Raw genomic sequence first — 19,875 nt, forward strand, 5'->3', positions numbered from 1 at the left:
TAGCCAACTCCTGAGAGCCAGCTCATTTCTCACTTGCTGCCACTAGTTACTGCAGAGAGGTGACTTAAGTCCCCCTGTAAGTGATTCTGAGGGAGCCTGCTCCAGGAAAAGCTGCTGCTGTTGTTTTACTAACCATTGTTGAAGATCAGCTTCTGTCCTTGGACAAGAGAATGTATATTCTTCGTCTTTCAGCTTTTGTAGTATCTGTGTCATACGGATATCCACTTCTCCTTTGAATGCCTCGGTGGAGCTCTATATGAAACACCTTTATCTCTGGCTGGTGAAACTGAAAGACAGTTCAGAGGAGAATAACAGCCTGATCACTCTATGGCCTTTAATTGTGTTATCAAATTGCCTCTCCTTATCTGGGAAATGTTATTTCAGTCTCACATTATGTAAGTTAAAACCCAATGCTTAGAAAAAGTTTGAGACTCCTAGACCATGACAAATTCCTAGAAACTGGGAAATCTGATCATGTTTTAAGTTTCTAGTGTGGCGTCTGAGACTGAAAGAGGTGAGGAGTACCTAGGCTGAGAATGGCCTGCTCTTTTGGGTAAAGAAGATGCCCCTACCTCCATCTGCAGTCTTCTGGGAAGAATTTTCTTGTACATCATCTCTTCAAAGTGTAATTCTGTTAGAATGGACTAACAAACAGACCTGATATTTTCCAGCTGCATGCTTTTCCCTGGAAGGAAATGTCTGATGTCCCTTCTGCCAAGATGAGGGACAAGTGTTAGTAAAGAGAAAGTGTCGGCACTGTCTGTGCTAACTCAGCATTTCACATGCAATTCACAGCTCAAGGTGTTGAATGCATTGGTAAGATATGTCACTTCGCTCATATGCTTTTAAAATTGATGCATTCAGGTGTTTTACAGCTATAGGAAACAGTGAAAGGTAAGCAGCCTTATGCTTTTGTGGGTCATTCTGCCTCCATCCTTTTATAAACTGAATTTGGAGGAATTTTGCTGAGTTGTAGATGGATTGGATGTGATAGGCTAAGTTTAGCTGTAAAAGCTACTTCATTTTTAAAGTAATTGTATGAAAACTAGATATGTCTGAAGGATAAAAACTGTTATATTCACTTCTGCTTGTTTTTTCTCGTGAGAAAAGCACCTCTAGACTGAAATGCTTTTGGCTAGTGTTTCGTATGTTGCAAATGTAGGGGATGCTTGTGTCTGGATCTGATAGCCTGTGCAAAATTGGCCTTGATGACTGTTGCATTATGTTTAACTGCTCACTTTTCCCATTGTATTCTAATGCTCCCTTAAACCAGAAAGGCTAGAAAACAGCATTTCATTCTGTCTGAAAGCTGCCTGTGGCTAGCCTTTGGATGGTGAGAGATGCCTCTAGCTTAGCTGTACTTTAGGTTTGGCTGCTAGATCATGTTGAAAAAAGCTTTGCCTGTGGTCAACCAAGGGTCACTGAGATCACAGTTTTACTATTTTGCAAGCTATTATATCCTGAAAACATGTTGAGATGGTATAGAATGTTTCTGTGAACCAGTAAATTCTACCTTTTATCCCTGATTGGAAACAAATGCCCTTTTTTAGTGTGTAATCAGAGAGAAAGCCTTTTGCTTGGCACAAGAACAGAAAAGTCCAATTCTGGCTATAGGGAAGATATCGTTGTTTAGATGTACATGTTTGTTTACTGCATATTCTTCCCCTTTGCAGGACTGTGAAGATCCAAACCCTCTGATCCGTGCTCTGGCAGTCCGTACAATGGGATGCATCAGGGTGGATAAGATCACAGAGTATTTGTGTGAGCCTCTTCGCAAGTGTCTGAAAGATGAAGATCCTTACGTACGAAAGACTGCAGCTGTCTGTGTGGCAAAGCTGCATGATATCAATGCCCAGATGGTGGAAGACCAAGGATTCCTGGACTCTCTGCGTGACCTGATTGCGGACTCCAATCCCATGGTAACGTATATGTCCTTCCAACACATTGCTTGTGTTTGTAATGCACAGGTAATCAAAAACGTGAAGGTTTTTTAGTTGCAACTGATGCATCACGATGAATGTATTGGTTAGAGAACAGTTATTTCCTGAAGAGAAGTGGCTTCTGTTCTTAGATCTGTTTGAGCTTTTCCCTGTTTAGATGCTGTCTTGAGTGCTGCAGCAAAAATTTCACTTCCTGGTCAGATAAGTCCAAAGAGCAGGGTGCGGAATGCTCTTTTTGATGCTACTGCTTTGGTGACAGCTCGTAGCTGTTGCCTTCTGCGGGCTTTGGCTCTTCTTGGAATGAGCGGATTGATGACTTCAGTCAGTAATCCAGATAAATCCACTGGCCTATAATGACTGTAGAAAATCAATGCTTATGTTTTTAATGAAGTTAAATGAATTGTCAGAGCAGAGGTGGAGATCAGGAGCCTTTCTAGACTTTCACGGGGTAAATTACCTACTAAACCAGTACATCATCAAGGGTGATGAAAGGCCTATTTCCACACCAGGCTTCTTCCACTATTAATTTATAATTAAAGGATGGTGGACAATGGATTGAAGTGCCGCACTGCATAATCTTTTTAGTCAATATTTTTCCTATGATCTACCAGAATCCAGTGAGCATATGGATATCAGTGTAACTCTAGCAAGAAAGAATATTTCTGTGACTTGGTTTAACTCAGAGTGTAAGGATGTGATTGTTCCTTTGTATTTCTTTTGGAGCACATATCTGATTGACTCTGCTTGAAGACATCATTTAACATTATTAGGATAGGTCTGACAGCTCTTTGTACAGTGCATGAATCAAGCTACGAAAAGCAAATTGCTGACCTGTTATAACTGTCTTTGGGCAGCTCTGAATAAATCAAGTGCAGGTGGTAAGATACCGTCCCCTTTAGCAGGATACTGAAGGCTGCTGATTGCTTTCCTTGTGGCTTTTTAGAGACAGTAAAACCGAAGGTGTCTGGCTTTCACAGGAACATGTCTGTGAGAAGCGATGCCAACCAGAAGATATAGGCACCTATTGCTTCTGGTATCAGACTCTTTTGCAAGCTGTTCCCTTTGCATGCCTCCCTGAATTTATTATGCCAGGCTTCTGCATGAATATTGATGACTACTTGGAGATGCTCTCTCTATCTAGGCAATTTTGAGGCATAAGGAGAACACCTGCTTTTTTAAATTTGATGATGAGTGTGTCTTACAGCTTCTGAAAGTACTTGATTGGGCTGCTTTAGCTTCACTTAAATGCTGGCCCCTGACCTTCCCTGGCTTACAGGCAGCAGTGGAGTGTACCGTGGACAGTGACATAACCTGTGCTTCTCCTAGGCTTGGTTCCAACTTCTTAATTTTCTTTTGCTGATTACAGCCATGTGGATGTGAGTTGAGGAGCTCTGGCTGAAGAAAGGCAGTATTTGAGGTGAAATTAATAAGATTTTGTCTGCCCTTTCTGCTCATTGATCTCGAGAACTAGCTTTTGGTAAATGAACCATCAGCTGTTCCAAGAGCAATGGTATCTATTTCAAAAGCACATTAACTTAAGTACTAACATAAATGGATGGAGAGAAGGGGAGAAATATGGAAGGGCAGTGTATGCCCCATTTGCTAAATAAACCACCAAAACCAGCCTAGGGATTCCTAATAAAACATCAGTAGAACTAACGAGCTCCCTGGTGGTAATGAGGATGGACCGGGACAGCAAAGCCTCTGTGGCTGTTGTAATCAATTGCAGCCCTACAGCTCCTGAAACTCAACAGGATCACACTACCTGCCTTGTGTAAAACTTATCTGCTCTACCTGCAGCTGAGGATTCGCAGCAGGGAGAATGCAATTTGGAGGAGTGATAGTGATGAAGAGGAGAGGCCTGTGGCTTGTTTCAGATCTGCAGGCTTTGGGAGAATCGTGTGGCAGGTGTTCCATATACTGATTTCTCAGGTTTTACTGTAGACAGGGCATTGCGTTCTTGCTTTTTAAGGGCAGATGGGGAGAGTTTTTATCAGTTTTTGGGCTCTAACACCTCCTGACTTTATACAGAGTTTAATCTGGTTATAGTTCTTTAGTAGATACAGTCATTCCTTCTGGTAAATTTATTGCTTCAGTCTCCTTTGAAATTTGTGGCTTTGTGGCACAGTCGTTGCCTCAAAAGTGCAGTTGTTGTCCACCCTGACCGAAGGTTGAAAGACTCGTCTTCCTAGTCAAACTGTCCAGCTCACTGCTGCTTTCTCCGTGGGAACTTCAAGTGGGCGTTGCTGATAACCAGGAGTTATGTTTGCCAAATAACTTGTGTTTTTGTATGAACTAGTATTTAGTGAGCTATTTCTCCATGATCAGGTGGAATGCAGTCCTGCATGGAAGCTCTTATTAAGCAGATGAATGTATCAGTAATTAAACCAGAAGAAGGATAATGAAAAGAAAGGTACAGATACATCTATCCCTACTTGCATATTCCTCTGTAAATGGTGCATCAAACTTATTACAACTTGTTATCTAAACTCATTCATGTTTTTATTATTATAAATCTTGTTTTGGTGACTTGTGGAAATAGGCAACATCAGACACTTAATGAAGCAGAATGTTTTTTAGATGGGAAATCCTCAAATAGTCTCTCATGTGGGAAATGAGGATTTTAGGCAGGAGCTAGAAAACTCCTGTTGAAAAAGAGCCTACAAGAAGGATCTTATTGTGATTTTGTAATTGGCTACCGCTGGTACGTGAGCAAGCACTAACCATTCAAGCTGGGTGCCGTGTAGAATAACAACTCCATCTGCAGTTTACTGATTGCCTTGTAATTGTACAGAGATCAAGGTGCATGTTTCTAGCAGCCCAAATCACCCTCATCGTAAAGGTGTCCAGCAGTAAGTTGGGGATGATGTTGATAGAAACATGGGGTTTATTTTATTTTTTTAAACTAGTACCATATTATCATAGAATCACACAGATGTTGGAGGTTGGGGATATTCAGGGCATTGCTATGGAGTTCTCTTAAGGTGCTGTATGTGCAGAAATTGAGGTGTTTCCCCTTGTCTGGGCTTTTGGTTGTCAGGGTCTGTCATTAATTCAACTACAGCGATCCAGTGATCTTTTGAACAGGATTGCATCCTTCCAGATGGGCTTGCTCTAGTTGTGATTAAAGGACCAAAACCTGAGTCTGCTAGTTCACCAGCTTGTTATGCAGTATCACTGTGGTAGCTTTGCCGTTTGTCCCGTGTGAATTAACTCAAACTTCTAATTGCTTTTAATGGAGAATGAGTCATATATGTGACAAGCTATCAGATGGGTTAGCGGCTTACTGTATGTCAGCTGGATGCCTGAGATATCTTACCTTGCGCAGGCAGTGGGCCAATAACGCACACAAGAGCGTGGTTCAGTTAATGGGTAGTTACACTGTGGAAGCTTGATTTTGAATGGGGCCTTTAATCGCATTTTACAGATGGTCACAAAGAGCTTGTGGCTGCCCTTTGTCACTTGGGATCTGCTAAAGAGTTTTTCCCCTAAAGGGAACCATTATTTCTTCCCAGACCTATCTTAAGACAGACTCTTCCCAGTTGTGGCTGTGCATTTCCTCATGCGAAGCTCTGCAGAACCAGGTTTGGATGAATATAAAGCTCAGGCCTGGCTGCTTCAGACTTCCAGTGTGCTTTGGACTTACCATAAGGCGCTTTTCTTGCTGGTAAGACAGTCTTGCTTCAAGACAGTGCAACTCTGGAAGCATGTCCTCCTCCTGATCCTCCTGTTGTTCAAATAAAATGCAATTTCAGTATCATATCCTAGGATTTTTCTGTACTCCTGGTTCACAGGATGGCAGATTGCTGTAGAACACCTTTCACACCCGGCATTCGCGGTAGGTAATAGGGAAGCGAGAAGGGCAGGTCTGTTGCACAGCCGTCGATGGCCAGGGGCTCCGTGAAGTTTTGGTCTTGTCCCCAGTCCCTAATGAGAGACTGATCCGCTCATCACTGGAATATTGCAAACTCCGAGCCCTGGTGATGAACAGCAAGACCACGAGATGGCAGCAGTTTAAAGCAGAACCCAGGCTGTTTACTTAGACACCTTATTTTGTAACTAGTTCGCTTCTGGCTTTTATCACTGCACTTCTTGGTTTTCCTCAGGAATGTAAATATTAGTGGAAAAACACAAGTGGAAATCCATCTTAAGCCGTACTGGTTTTTTAATACTTGAATGGCACAACCTTTCTCTCTCCTTGATCTTGATTTTCACTCCTTGACCCCTTAGAGTAATTCTTAATCCATAGAATAATTATGTGGTCAATCTACCTGTGTTCTCCACATGACCTCAGTTCAGTTGATGTCAAAAGACCGAGAGGATAAACTTGAGGAAGAGCGTTTCTCCTCAAGTTGTTAAAACAAGGCAGCTCTGGATGCCGAGAGCAGCCTGCGAGATCTTTTCATTTGTTTATTTGTCTGTTCTTAAGTGAATAACAAGGTGCTCCTTGCAGGGTGCAGGCATGGCTTGCGGTGAGATAGGAGGGACTGGATGATTGAAACCCCTGGCAGCAGTTGCTACATGGATACCTATTTGACAGGGAGGCTTGAATTGTAAGTTTTCTGGGTTAAGGGCTCTCCCATTCTGCCCACCCTTCTCCCATCCCTAACCAAATAGTGTCCTGGTTTGACTAGGGCACCCATGTGCCAAAAGCAAATGGCTTGTGAGAGGAGTTCAGTGTGATCATCCCAAATGGATACTGTTTAGTCTCCCACCTTTTTCCTCCCCTTGCCCCACACACAGATCTTTGTATTCTTCCAGATGTAAATTGATAACAGTAGTAAATGTGTTTGCAAAATCTATTTTTTTTCTTAAAGACGTTTTTCTCCAAGGCCACTTCTATCAGGAAGAATTGCGTTATTTCTTTTTTGTCACAGCAATAAGGAGACGTGGTTCAGGAATAAAATTAGCTATAACTTGTTATCCATTTCTACTGAAAGACTTGCATTTTTTTTCCAGTGACTTCTCATTTGAGTAGAGAGATTCTGCAGCAGACCGGGCCCACGTGAACTTCCTGTGGAAATGCCTGTGATAACTGTGCAGTCTGGGTATGTCTGCACAGTGGTGATGAGACCAGTGTGGGGAGGAATAGCTGTATTTAGCTTTAAATCTGGCTAGCTCAGATAACAATAGCTGTGAGTACAATAACACAGATAACAAAAGCAGGTTAGCAACCAGATCGTGTGCTTGGCCTCCTTGGCAAACTCATGCTGCCTTTGCTGTTCTGTGCCACTGCTTTGTCACTGTGACGTCCAGTGCTGCCTGGATCAAAGCTTTCACGGGGTGGCTGTTTTGCTGTTGTGTTTTCATGGGCTGTGTAGACGTACCAGTTACATGGTGTCCAGATAATGTCACGTTTAACACCATCTATGCATTCTGTTTGTTGGGAGGAATACCGTTGTGAATCAATATGGAATAAAGTGAGATCACGTAAGTTGATTAGTAAATAAACCAAGTGCATGGGATATGTAATTAGATTCTTTCATTGTGCCCGGGTTTTTATTGTTGTTTTTTTTTTCTTTAGCATTTAATAACTTGCACTAAGAATAGAGTCTGTTGAACTCAGACAACTAGAGGTGGCTAAGTCCACGCTAATTTAATTAGAGTCCCCTCCAGCAGTATGGAGTTTCCATAGCTCATGGACTAGGCTACAAACCTGCTGATATACATCACCGTACTTTCTTGTTCTCTCTCCTACTGTGGCTACAAGCCCCTTGTTCCTTTTGCCAGTCAGAACTTCAGGATGCATGTTTGGGCTTGTTGGATGACCTTATAGAGGGAGAAGGCCCTCATTTTGTTCCTTTCCTACTAGCTGGCAAGCTGTATGTCTGTCTGAGAGCATATCCTAAAATATGAGTCTGTTTGGAAACAGCAACAGCTCTTATCTGCTGGGCTGCCCTCCCCTGTGTACTTCACAGGAATTTTATCCTTCTTTGTTTGTGTAATAAAGCTGAGAAATGAAGCCTTTGCTGAGAAACTGTTGGTGATCCTCCAAGTCCCAGCGAGACTTTCTGGAAAGCATTTTCTGGGATACGGGACTTCTGCTGCACAATGGAGGGTGGAACGTTACCTTCAGAGCTGCAGGAATGCACTTGTCTCTTGTGGGGAAACCTGAATTTCTTACAGCTGTGTGGGTTTTTTCTGTTTTTTTTGTTTTTTTTCCCCTCCCTCTGCAGCTAATGTCTTATCTAGCACAAGGAGTGAACCGTCTCCCCCAGAGGAGTTCATGCTTCCCGCTCATGCAGGTTGTAAGGACTTTAAAATTCACATCCTAGTATGGAGCTGAATATTACTGGGAGTCGTGGGCTGTGCCGGTGCAGCGTGTCATCAGTCCGTGACGGGGCTGCCTCCAGGCTACCCTGGGCGTCTCACGAGTTGTGAAACGTTGCTCTTCTTTTCCAGCTGAGGTGTTGCAGAATGAAGGCTGTATCTTGAAGTGCCCCAAGCTAATCCATCCTGGTATGAGCATGTCTGTGGTATTCCTGTAAAAATCTGTTTGTGCTGCTGGCGGAGCTGATGAGTTCTTTTGGGAGACACCTGATGTTTGTGAGCGTCCGCGGGTGCAGTCTGTGCTTACCCAGCGTTGCAGGGAAGGAGAGCTTTGCTTAGTGCTGGATGAAGCGCAGTGGCCTCGCTTCGGGACTCTTTATAGGGCCCTCGTGCTGTTTACACGAGGCTGCCCAGGAGGCAGAACAATACTGTTTGCAAAGCAAACAGACACCTCGAGGCAGTGAGATGGAAATGAAAGGCAGGGCAGGGATAGCTGTCCAAAACAGTGGTTATGTTAATGTGCATGTCGGGATGCTTAGGCAGCGCAGGAGAACATCAGGGGAGCTTAGAAGCCAGCTTATGCGGCTGTGGTGCAGCAGCTAGGCTGCAAAGACTTCAACGGGTGGAGAAGGGAGAGCTGCTGTCTGTAAGAGATGGCACAGCTGCTGGTTAGCCGTGCTCTGACCCCGTGCGCTCTGCCTGTCGGAGCCCGCTCCGGCTTCAGGCTGAGCTCCTCCAGGTGTTTCTCCAGACAGAGGCCCGTGTGTGTCTGGCTTACCAAGTAGCTGAATGTTTTCCAGGTTGTCCTATACAGATCTGAGGGAATTTCAAGCCTGTGCATGGGACCTGATTGTTTTGGCAGGCCCATGGGTGAGGGGCATTGGTCTTGAGCAGTTTGTGTAGAGGCTGTGCTTTTCCCTATTTGTTTAATACTAGCAGTCTGGCAGAGAGATGCAACGCATTCGTACAATAATGCATGAATTCCCGTGACGCCACAGCATCTGTCCTTGCAGACCCCTCATTTATAAAGCTTAATTGACAAATTCATCCATCAGAAGCCTGTCACTTTCCAATTACTGCTACCAGTATGTGTCTAATTTCCAAAGCGTTAGCCCTGCCGAATAGATCATTCTAGGATCTCTAATATCAATCAGGGTGCTGTGGGATTTTGTTGACGTGTGTCTAGATGTTACGTTTTAAATCAGAACAAACACTTCTAGCTATTGACAAGCACCATTTGTCACAAAATGCTGTGGATATGATGTCTTGCTCCTTTCCTCCTCCCCTCCCTTTAGGGCTACATAAGGGTTTTGAAGCCGTTTAGCTGCTGCCACGCTTCTAAAAAGCCTGAATGAGAGAGTGTCTTGTTTGCCGCTGGATGGTGCCAGTGAGAACTTCTGCAAGGAAAATTGCGAAGGGCCTTACTGGAAAGCTGGGAAAGAAACCTTCCCAGTATGTGATAGGTGCTTGATCCTGAGGGAAAAAAGGTGCTTGATCCTGAGGGAAAAAAGGTGCTTGATCCTGAGGGAAAAAAGGTTGTAGGCAGGCTGGGATGAACTGAGCTTAGACCACAGTGCTTTCTGGAAGGAGGCATATGGTGTTGCAGACCCTCAGTGGCTTCCTGCAGAGCTTGGTTTCCCGCGCTGGGGGCTCATCACACCAAAGAGAAACCCTTCGTGTTGGAGCTATCCCTGAATACCTTCTTGCTGTCCTACCAGAAGTTAATCTATCGGAGGAAGTATGGTTTCCTGTCTTGTATTGAACACAGTCTGGTTTTGCAAGGGAGCTGAGAACAGGACCAGTATTTTGGTCTGCTGCAAAGTGGCGTTTTTCAGCAGCACCTAGCAGGAGCACTGGAGTGCCAAAACCAGTTTGGGCAAGCAGGCCATGGGATGCATAACACTTTGCCATCGCCTCCTTCAAACAAATTCATCCTACTGTTGCAAAAAGCAAGCGGGAGGTCTTTTTTCAGAACCCAGTCACATACCGATCACTTATCCAGCACTTTTAGGCACTAAAGTACAATTTCCTGGAATGAAAGTAGTGGAAGATGAATGACTTACACAGAGCCCTGGAAATCTATCAGAATTAAGGATAAATTGGTGAGCTGTTACTTCCCAAGACTGTACGTGGGCCAGGGATGAGTTAGTCTCCCAAAGTTTTAAATTAAAGCTGTACACACATTGTAGGCATCAGCAGTATCAGAGGTTTTACAGGCTCTCTGACTTGGCTGCTTGTCCCATTTTAGTAGTTTATAGACTGTTCCTAGGAAAGCAAAGTGAAAGGGGTGTTTGTAGAGAAAAGATATATTTAATATGAACAGAAGAACCTACAACATTTGTATGAAGTAGGGTTCTTATACTCAGGTGAGCAAGCTGGTCTTTTTTGATACTTGTTAGGGACCTTTCAAGCACAAGCGTTGTCTGTGGCTGTGAACTTAAGTGGCCCTGTAAAACATGCATCCGTGTGGATGCCCTAATATCGCGTCTGGGTGACTCTGTGCTTAATGAAACGAATGTACCATGCACCCAAAGCAGCACGCGGTGCCTGGCTCCCTCCAGGAGAGCAGCCTCTGGTGAGTGGTGACGGCTGCCTTTCCTCAGCTCCTCTTAATTTTCCTCCTTTTCTCCATTTCCTCCTCATTGTAGTGGGATGGCAAGTGGAAGGTTCCTGTTGTAAGCAGCAGAACATTGTATTTCATTAAGTGCATTACACACTTGGTTTAATTCCCAATTAGCCTGGGACGCTAGCAAAATCATCGGATTGCTTTGACCGTTTGGCGTTCTAGATCGCACTGCTCCCCTTCTGCCCCCCAGCTTTTCCGTGTGGGTTGATAGACAGACACGCAGGTTTTCACCCATCCCCTTTTCTCCTCGGTAATGTATTTTATGCCATTTGCTCTGAGCTGCCAGAAGGAATAACTGGCACATCAGCATTCCTGCCTCTGCGACTTTCCGTGAGGTCGGATCTGCCCTCTGGCTGCAGAGGGTCTGTCTGTAGATGGATTTAAAAATTTGGGGGGTTTTTTGTTTGTTTGTTTTGTCAAATTTGTAACATAGTGTTTTTTTTAAGAGCTTGTGAGGTTTAATTGCCCAGATCCCAGTGACACTTCCGAGAATCTGAGTTTTTGGGGAAGCTCCAGCCAAAAAGCAGGTTTATTGTCATTCGTCTCAACTGGGCTATAAAGCAATGTTGCTGTGACCGCATCTGAATCATGCTGAAATGCACCCAGGGTGAATTGATTTAAATCAGCAAGCCAGGGAGCTCTGGTGATTATTATTATTTTAATCTTCAATCTGTTCTGCATTTGTACTTTCTAGTTATTTTTTTTTAGGCTGATTCTCATTGGTTGGTAGGTATTGACTTGCAATTAAGAATACTGTCTTCAAGCTACGTGAGGCATTTCACCGTGCACAGTTCCCTATATACATGTTTTTATTAAGTGGTTATATAATACACAGTGTATTCATTCAATTACTTTTTATTTTACATATTTTTCAAGAAAATGGTGATTTACACATTGTTTACTTCATTAATCTTTGTCTCAGATTTGTGTTGTGATGCATTTGGATATAAATACGGAATTAATTTGCAAGGTTAAGGTTGTGTTTTTCTTTTTTTTTAAGGCTGTTTCTGTTCATTAATTCTTTTGACTCTCAGATATGGGGCTAGTGGGTTGACCTGTTTTTCATTATTTCTGAGAGCTTGCTGGAGGTTAGTTCCTTGTCCTTTTTTGTCTCCTCTTCCAATCTGTGAATTAAAAGTCATCCAGCTCTCAGTTGGTTCTCATCAAACTGAACTTGTTATATATTTTGAAAAGCAGAGAATACTTTCAGTTTGCAAAAGAAGCTCTTACATGTAGCTTTTTTTTCTCAGCCAAGGCATGGCCTTAGCTGTGAAACTTCTGTAGTTCCCTGATCTGGCTTTTTAATTTTGTCCTGTACCAGATGCTTTAGCTTTACTTTTAACATATTCCCCCAACAAATACATCATTTTTGCTGTATACTGTCAAGGTAAAGAGACACTGCTGTGTAACTTGTTTTATCACTTTGTGCCTTTTACTTGCTGTTTAATGCAGCTAGATTTCATTAAGGAAGAAATACCAGCTGAGCTGAAGACTTAAGATTCAGCCTTGAAGTCACAGATTTTCTTTGTACAAGTCTTGTTGAAGCCGATGGATGTTGGTAACATGTGGCTACTTCTTATGGCATTATTTCTTTCCAGATATTGCTAATGGCATGTATGGGACTGCCAAAGTATACCAGTTGGTTTACCCTGGGATGTAATGCTTGAGCTGGGGTTAACTGGGTTCTGAATGGACTTTTTTAAACATGATTGATAACTCTTAGTATCCCAAAATGTGGACCACCCTTCAGGGTTTGTCTCCATATCACCTGAGCTATTGCTTAGTGAGAGCTGCCAGCAAAACAGGGATATTTGTGTACTGGAGTGAAACCTTGCAGTGGCAGCTTCATATTACTCTGTGTTCCTGTCTTGTAATGAAGCCAGTGGCAGCACCAGTGAAGAGAGGTGAGCGTGCATACTTGAACCAGTGTTTATGTTGGACTGGTTCCTGAAATCTGTTTTCGTTTCAACTGTGCTGCTGCAGCATGTAAAAAGCCTTGAAGATGCTAATTATTTTTGTTGGCATACCATAATATATCAATATGTTCAGTGTGAATCACCAGCAAGTACTTTTTTTAAAATCAATGTTGCTTAAACTTTGTTGAAGATATGTCCCCATCCCCTTTTGCCTCCTTTATCATTTTGTCTCCGAGTGGAAAGCAGTGCTGCTCCTCTACGGTAGGGAGTGAGGACCAGCTGTAGTTGTGGACTTTGAGTCTACCTTTCCCAGCCAGTCTGGCAGAAGGGAGCTGCCACCTCCCGTAGGACCACCCCTTCCAGCCCTTTTTCTGTAGTGCCCAAGGAGACCACCAGCCCATACGCTAAGAGACCTGCCTGCATCTTGCCATCTCATGCTCTTTTCTTGTGAATGTTTTTAATGAGTATCTAACTTACACTTGATCTAGTGGGTTGTGCGTTGCTGTCCCCGCCTCAGCTTTTTCTTGGATGCTTGTGCCCGTGTTGCCTTGCTGGTTCCTGAAAAGAGCCTACAAAAGTAAGACCTCACTGGCAGTCCGGTTTCTGGGTCGGAGCTGCCGCGTATGGTCTGACCCACGGTAACAGCAGGTCTGTGCGTCCTCGCTTGTGGCAAATGCAAAGTAATAGATTTGGCTTAAACTGCAAGGAAAGACTTAAGTGTGGCTGCTTTGACTTATTCTTGCCCCAGGGCTTGGAGTACCCACATGGCCTAATTACTACAACTAAGGTAGTGCCTGGCAGCTTGAGTTCATTTGCCAAAATTCCTTTCTGTTTTTCCTTAGTACAGTTATCAGGTCACTCTCTGTGATGCTTTGACTCTCACCTTTTTTTATTGCTTCAAAATGCCCCCCCCCCCCCGACTTCCTTCAATAAGTACTTTTTCATAATGACTTCAGACTTCTAAGTTGCTTTTATGGCTTGTCTTTGCTTTCCAATTTCCAAAGTTTAATGAAATTAAAACTGTCCAATTTTATGCTGAGTGTCACATTAACTGTTCTGGAATTAGGCAAATTAAGTAATGGAAAGAATAAGCAGCAGTCTTAATAAGTTACTCATTAAAGCAGTACAGGAAGACAGCAGTTCTGATTGCTAATGATTTCAGTGACAGAAGGCTCATTCAGCTAATGAAATTCATAAAATCTTGGATCAGAATCCTATCTCTGACCTCTAGGTGTGAAATGCAAAACAATCAACATTGCTCTGCTTGATGAGTGACTTTGGAATAGATTGGCTTAATGACAAGCAGTGATGGGAACAATGCAGAAAATTTCTTGGTCGCGCTGTTCTTGTTTACAGTGTACTGCATTGAAAACCTCTTTAGTCATCCAAAGAATCAGAAGATTTTAGATAAGGTGTTTCTTTGCATTAATCTCACAGAAAATAATGCCAGAAATCTTCATTTTAGCAGGTTTGCACTGGCAGTTGGGCTGGGCATATGATGTACATCGTAAAATGTATCCTGAAAATGACTTTTAATAGAGTATATCAGTTTTGTGTGTCAGATTTGGGCTTAAAGCCCTGTTTTATTTACTTAGTGTGTGTTTAAACCAGTAAAAGATTTTTGTCTCCATATTCTGCAAATCTTCTATTTATGTATATATATTCTGCAACTCCTCTATTTTAAAAATCTTCACATGTCATCTGTTAAAATAACTGTTGAATTTGATTTTCCATAGAAGTAGGAATTAGAAATTTGTGTTGCACTCCCACTTCTCAGTCTTGTCAAGTTGGACTCTTGACCTCCTCTCCATGTCTTTCTGTCATCCATACTTAGAAAAGGGAAGGCCTTATATAGTCTTAAATACAGCAAGAATATTTTCAGTGACGAGTTGTGTTGCAGTGCTTGCTTTAACAGGGCTCACCAACGTACCTAGCAGACAAATGGATGCTATGGAGACGACTTGGAGCTGAGATACGTCTTGTTAAGAGTTTAGCAGGAGAAGCTGTTTTAGGAAGCTGTGCTTGCTTTCGTACTGGGTGACCTGGCAAAATCTCCATGGAGCTAAAGGCCTGGTGTCTGACATCCTTTGGTACAAAGGAGACAGTTCTTGTGTCTTTGATTGCGTTGAGCCATGTGACACGGAGCTGCCAAGGGGAAATTGGGCAAGAGGCATCCATCTCTGAATAAGTGGGGTAACTGGTGGCTTTGAGACCTTGACTATAGCAGATAGTTGAGCATCTTGTGGAAGCTGGGGGGAGATGAGACTTGCTTGAAGCTAGCTGGAGTGGAAGCCTGGAGCCTTCAGGAAGGTGAGATATTCTGCTTGTTTCATGGGGACATGCTCCGATGCCATCTCTAGGTTCCTTGGGGCAATGGCTCTGGGAAGCACTGCCTCGTCTAAGGTCCTGGACTCAGACCCCGGTGCTGTCCAGAGGAGCCTTTTGTTTATCTTTGACAAAATACTTTCAGGTTGGGATTTCTCTAGAGAAATGCTCTTCACACCCGTGCTGGCTTTTGAATGTTTCCCAGGTTTGTCAGCAGCCATCTCCAGCTGTGCTGCTATTCTTGCCCTTCTTCCCCGAGAGACTCTTCTTATTTCAGCAAAGAGTAAATAGCAAGATTACAGTCAAGCATTGGGCTGTCCAGGTTGTTTGTGAGGTTGTACTGGGTCCCCGAAGGCTCTGATGACTGACGTGGCTGCTGCTGCGTAGCTGATAGTGAGCCAGGATCTCCATGTTTCCCCTCTGTAACTCCTGCTAAGCCCAGGTTAATCCCCACCACACCGCCGATGACATGCTAGTGAAGAATGCCTCTCCTTGTCTTTTCTTCTCCTAGGTGGTAGCAAATGCTGTCGCTGCCTTGTCTGAGATCAGTGAATCGCATCCCAACAGCAACCTGCTGGATTTGAACCCTCAGAACATTAACAAGCTGCTGACAGCTTTAAATGAGTGCACAGAGTGGGGCCAGATCTTCATCCTGGACTGCCTGTCCAACTACAATCCCAAAGATGATCGCGAAGCTCAGAGGTATGTTTGTTCCTGCTGGTGTGTTTGTGCGTGTGTGTGTTTTCTTACCTTTTCCCTTTGAAAGGGTAGATCTTATGGGAACTGGCATTGCTAAGAAGGGCTCAGTCCAAGACCAAACCTGTGACAACGGCTGACCCATCTAGAAGCACTGTTTGGAGGATTTCCTGGTTTAAAGCAGAGCTTTCAGATCTGGCTTTGCTGTGTTGAGAGGCAATAAGCCCTGATGGGTGTGGGGGCTTCTTCACGGAAGCGTTTTGCTTAATGCTTTAGGTCTGACACTAGAGTATTTTTTCCAGCTAAAAGCTAGTCTGTGATACCATAGAACAGAAAATAAAGAATGAATTTTTTTTATCACTCCAAAATCACACTTTTGCTTATACCTTTAGCTGCAATGGCTAAAACTGCATACAAAGACCTTATGTTTAAGTAATGAGGTGTTAATTCCTGTACTTTAGGCCTCCTCCTGATCTGTGTCCAAAATCACAAAAAGTCAGATTATGTCCCTAGGGGAACAAGGAACCAGGAAGGGAAATTATTTGGGGAATTCTCAGACTTGTTATATTTCATGTAAATAAGAGGGGGGAGGACACGAACCCACGTGAAAAATTCCGGACAGGCCTCTCCTGTTTCAAAGGGTTTCTTCAGTCAGTCTTTTTTTTTTTTTAAGAAGAGGAAAAAAAGCCTGCTGGTAGTCTTGCTGACTTTTTTTTTTCTTTCTTTCTTTCTTTCTTTCTCCCCCCACCATGCCTTGTGCTGTAAGATCCTGTGCCAGAAAGCAGCTATTAATGAGTGCTAGGAGCCTGCAGAGATCCCCAGGGTGCCAGCCCTGTGTTATCCTAGCTTTGTCAGAACGGGAGTGCTAGTCTGAACAACTGTGAACATGTCCCAGTTCCTCAGATTTCATTCCTCTAAAGAGTGGTGTGCAAGACTGGATGGGCAGTAGCTACTCTTACTCCTTTGTGGGGAGTTTGGCTCCTAGAGCCCTGATCATAAGAGCCTGCCTTTTTTCGGAGTGGAGAATGAAAGCATCTGGTTTTATGTAGCGTTACAGTAAGGCTGGTGTCATCACCCCTGTGCATGGAGAAACTGAGGCATGGGGCGATGAACCCAGTTGGGCCTGCCAGGTGACCTTGAGCAGTGGCAGCAGGGGACTGTCCCCCCTGGCCTTTTTTCAGATTCAGGTGCTCTTGATTTAGCCATGCTGCTTCTCCTCCAGGGTGGCTGAAAGTAAATCTTTCAGAGGAAGAAACTTTAGGGAGGCACAGATGGGAATAAGACTGTTCTGGGTTAGCAATATGCAGGAGGGGGTGGGAAAAAACTTGACAGATGCTGTAAGAAAGACCATATGAACCCAAACTTCCTTTCTGCCTATTGTGGGTTGTCTAGGATGTTTCTGGTTATAGCATCCACTGAGGCAAGTGTTGAAGCTGAGACTTGGGAGGATATTTGGGTCACTCTTTCCCTATCCCTTCAAAGTAACAGAAACCTTTTCTTACAGAAACAAATGGTTGAAATGGCAGCAACCCCCAAGCAAGCCAGAAGTGTCTATCACCCCCAAATGATTATATGGGAGATAAAGTGTTTTTCTGGTAGCTGTTGTGTTAAAGCTGTGTTCTTAAGTGACAGATGAGATCACAGAAGTAGGAGAGAATACCATGAGGCAAAGGCAGAAAAAGCTAATAACTGAACATGCATTGGGACTGTAATGCTGAGAGCTGGGAGAGTTTCTGAGCTAAGTGTGACAGGAGAGAAAGTTGAAGCTGTGTGAGAAGTCATTTTTGTTTGCTTCCTGCTGTGTTCAGGAAAGCAGGATTTTTGTCTGTTCTTTATAAAAAATCAAAAGTGCCTGAATGGCCTGAAGAAGCTGTCTTCAGCTCTTTGTCTCAATATGAACCGCATAAAATTTCTTAAATACAGATGAGATCTGAAATATTTGATACTCTGGCATAAATGCAAACCCTCTCAAACTCCTCTTCTCTAGTATCTGTGAACGGGTAACCCCTCGACTGTCTCATGCCAACTCGGCGGTGGTGCTGTCAGCAGTGAAAGTCTTGATGAAGTTCCTGGAACTTTTACCCAAGGACTCTGACTATTACAACATGCTGCTAAAGAAACTTGCCCCTCCATTGGTTACCCTGCTGTCTGGAGAGCCCGAAGTTCAGTATGTTGCCCTGAGGAACATCAACTTGATTGTGCAGAAAAGGTAAAGCCTCAAAGGGCTGTCCTTCCTGGGTGTGGAAGAGCGTCCGTTTGTCTCTACCTTCAGATGTTTCCACATGCACAGAACTGCATTTAATCCAGGTTCATATCCCCCTGAGGGGTGAATTAAGGAGTCTTGTGACACTAGTAGCCTGGATTCATTTTGTTTTTACAGCTAAAAAGCTGCCTTTTCATACAGTATTTTTTAGCTGCCTTTCTCTTCACTGCCTTTTTTTAAGAGCAGTAAGAAATGTGTTCCCACCACACCATAGATCAGATTGCAAACAGCAGGGAGGATGTAACTGTACAGTTCATGGTAACTTGTAGAAACATGGAGATGTCCCTTATGCTATTCTCTCTTCAGCACAGAAGCAGCAGGATGGTGACATACTGATGTACGAAGGGTTGGATTGTTCTTTTTCTTCTCCACTTTATTCCCATTTGTATGCTTAAATATTGTTTCTTCTTATTGGAGAGAAGTGATTACACTTTGGGCAGAGTTACTGTGCACTGGCACAGGTATCTTGCAAGTGAAAGAAGAAAATTGGTTTGTAGGTGGGTTTTGTGTTGGGGTAAGGATGTTATTGTTTCACTGAAAACACGTCTGCTGTACGCTAGTGGATAGTTCAGCAGCCCAAATAGAGAAGGTGGAGATGTAGGTACTATTAGAGAGACTTGAGATACACATTTTATTAAAACAAACAAAAAAAAAAGTCTCTTCTCCAGCCTTCTGACTTTCAAACTGTTGTTCTCATTGGTTTGCGTATCCTGAACATGAAATCACACCATTCTGTTTCCCAGCAAAAGTTTTGGGTAGTTCTCTAAACCAAAGATAATTCTTTTTGCTACTCTTGGGTGAAGCAATGTTTTGTATGTGTTCTGCAGGCCTGAAATCCTGAAGCAGGAAATAAAGGTGTTCTTTGTGAAGTACAACGACCCCATCTATGTCAAATTGGAGAAACTGGACATCATGATCCGCCTAGCTTCTCAAGCAAACATTGCCCAGGTCAGCTAATAAAACTCTTAATGGTCCTGTATGTGTTCTGGGGATAGCAAACTCTCTCTGCTGGTCCTTAAAAGAGGGTGTATGCGACTACCTCTAGTCTTCTCCTGGCTACTAAGCAGCACTGTCCCTAGTATCATGCTCTTTGCAGCTATGTAGTGAGAACTGCTGGAGTTTGCTCTGCATTTTAAATGTTAATAGTATGGTAACTTTAAATGTTAATAGTATGATATGTCTTGCATTGTGACTGTTAGGTAGATCTTGTTTTACAGATTATAATTCTGGGAGGAGAGCTGATGTCTCCTGTCACATGAGTCACTGCTAGAGCTGAGGTTAGAATGAGAAGCTCCTTTCAGGTGTGAGAAGTGTGCCTGTAACAGGCATCCAGGAAGGTCAAACATTACTGAGGTGTGAATTTCAAGTGTGTTAAGCTCTTAAGAGTGCCTGCGTGAGGATTTCAGAGCTAAAATAACCTTGATTTTCCTTAACTTGCTTCCAAAGTGGAAACTGCACAAAACTAAAGGTAAACTGAATTGAGACCACTTTAAATCCAAAAAGAGTCTACACTGTAATGTACCTTAATCTAGATTCCTTTAAGAGGGTAAGTGTTCCTGTACGGCACCTTGGCCACAAGGTCTAAAACTAATGCAGAATGATTAGTGCCTCTGGTTAATGCTATTACTGTCCTATCCTAATTGTCATAGAGCAACTTCATTTAATGTGACACTTTTAAGCCTTTCTCTTCAGAGTATGTGCATAACTTTATTTAAACAGAACACAGCAATACACGCCTCTTTTGTTCTGAGGACATGGAATGCACTTTTTAAAAAAATCAGTTGCCAAGAGAATGTATTCAGAATTTTCCATTTACTCTTGGCAGGCTCCACACATTTT

The 19,875-nt window shown here is 43.2% G+C and overlaps 1 protein-coding gene across 3 annotated transcripts in view; it reads left to right on the forward strand.

Moving 5' to 3' along the window:
- AP2B1 (adaptor related protein complex 2 subunit beta 1) overlaps window positions 1-19,875 on the forward strand; it is an 81,183-nt gene that overhangs the window by 9,231 nt on the left and 52,077 nt on the right. For all 3 annotated transcript variants that reach the window (XM_026107243.2, XM_026107244.2, XM_064523366.1), the window contains exons 5-8: window positions 1,674-1,919; window positions 15,589-15,779; window positions 17,761-17,982; window positions 18,864-18,984. In XM_026107243.2, the coding sequence (XP_025963028.2) occupies window positions 1,674-1,919; window positions 15,589-15,779; window positions 17,761-17,982; window positions 18,864-18,984 (780 nt within the window). The remainder of the gene's footprint in view (window positions 1-1,673; window positions 1,920-15,588; window positions 15,780-17,760; window positions 17,983-18,863; window positions 18,985-19,875) is intronic.

This window comes from Dromaius novaehollandiae, chromosome 19, assembly GCF_036370855.1.
Source record: "Dromaius novaehollandiae isolate bDroNov1 chromosome 19, bDroNov1.hap1, whole genome shotgun sequence".
NCBI lineage: Eukaryota > Metazoa > Chordata > Aves > Casuariiformes > Dromaiidae > Dromaius > Dromaius novaehollandiae.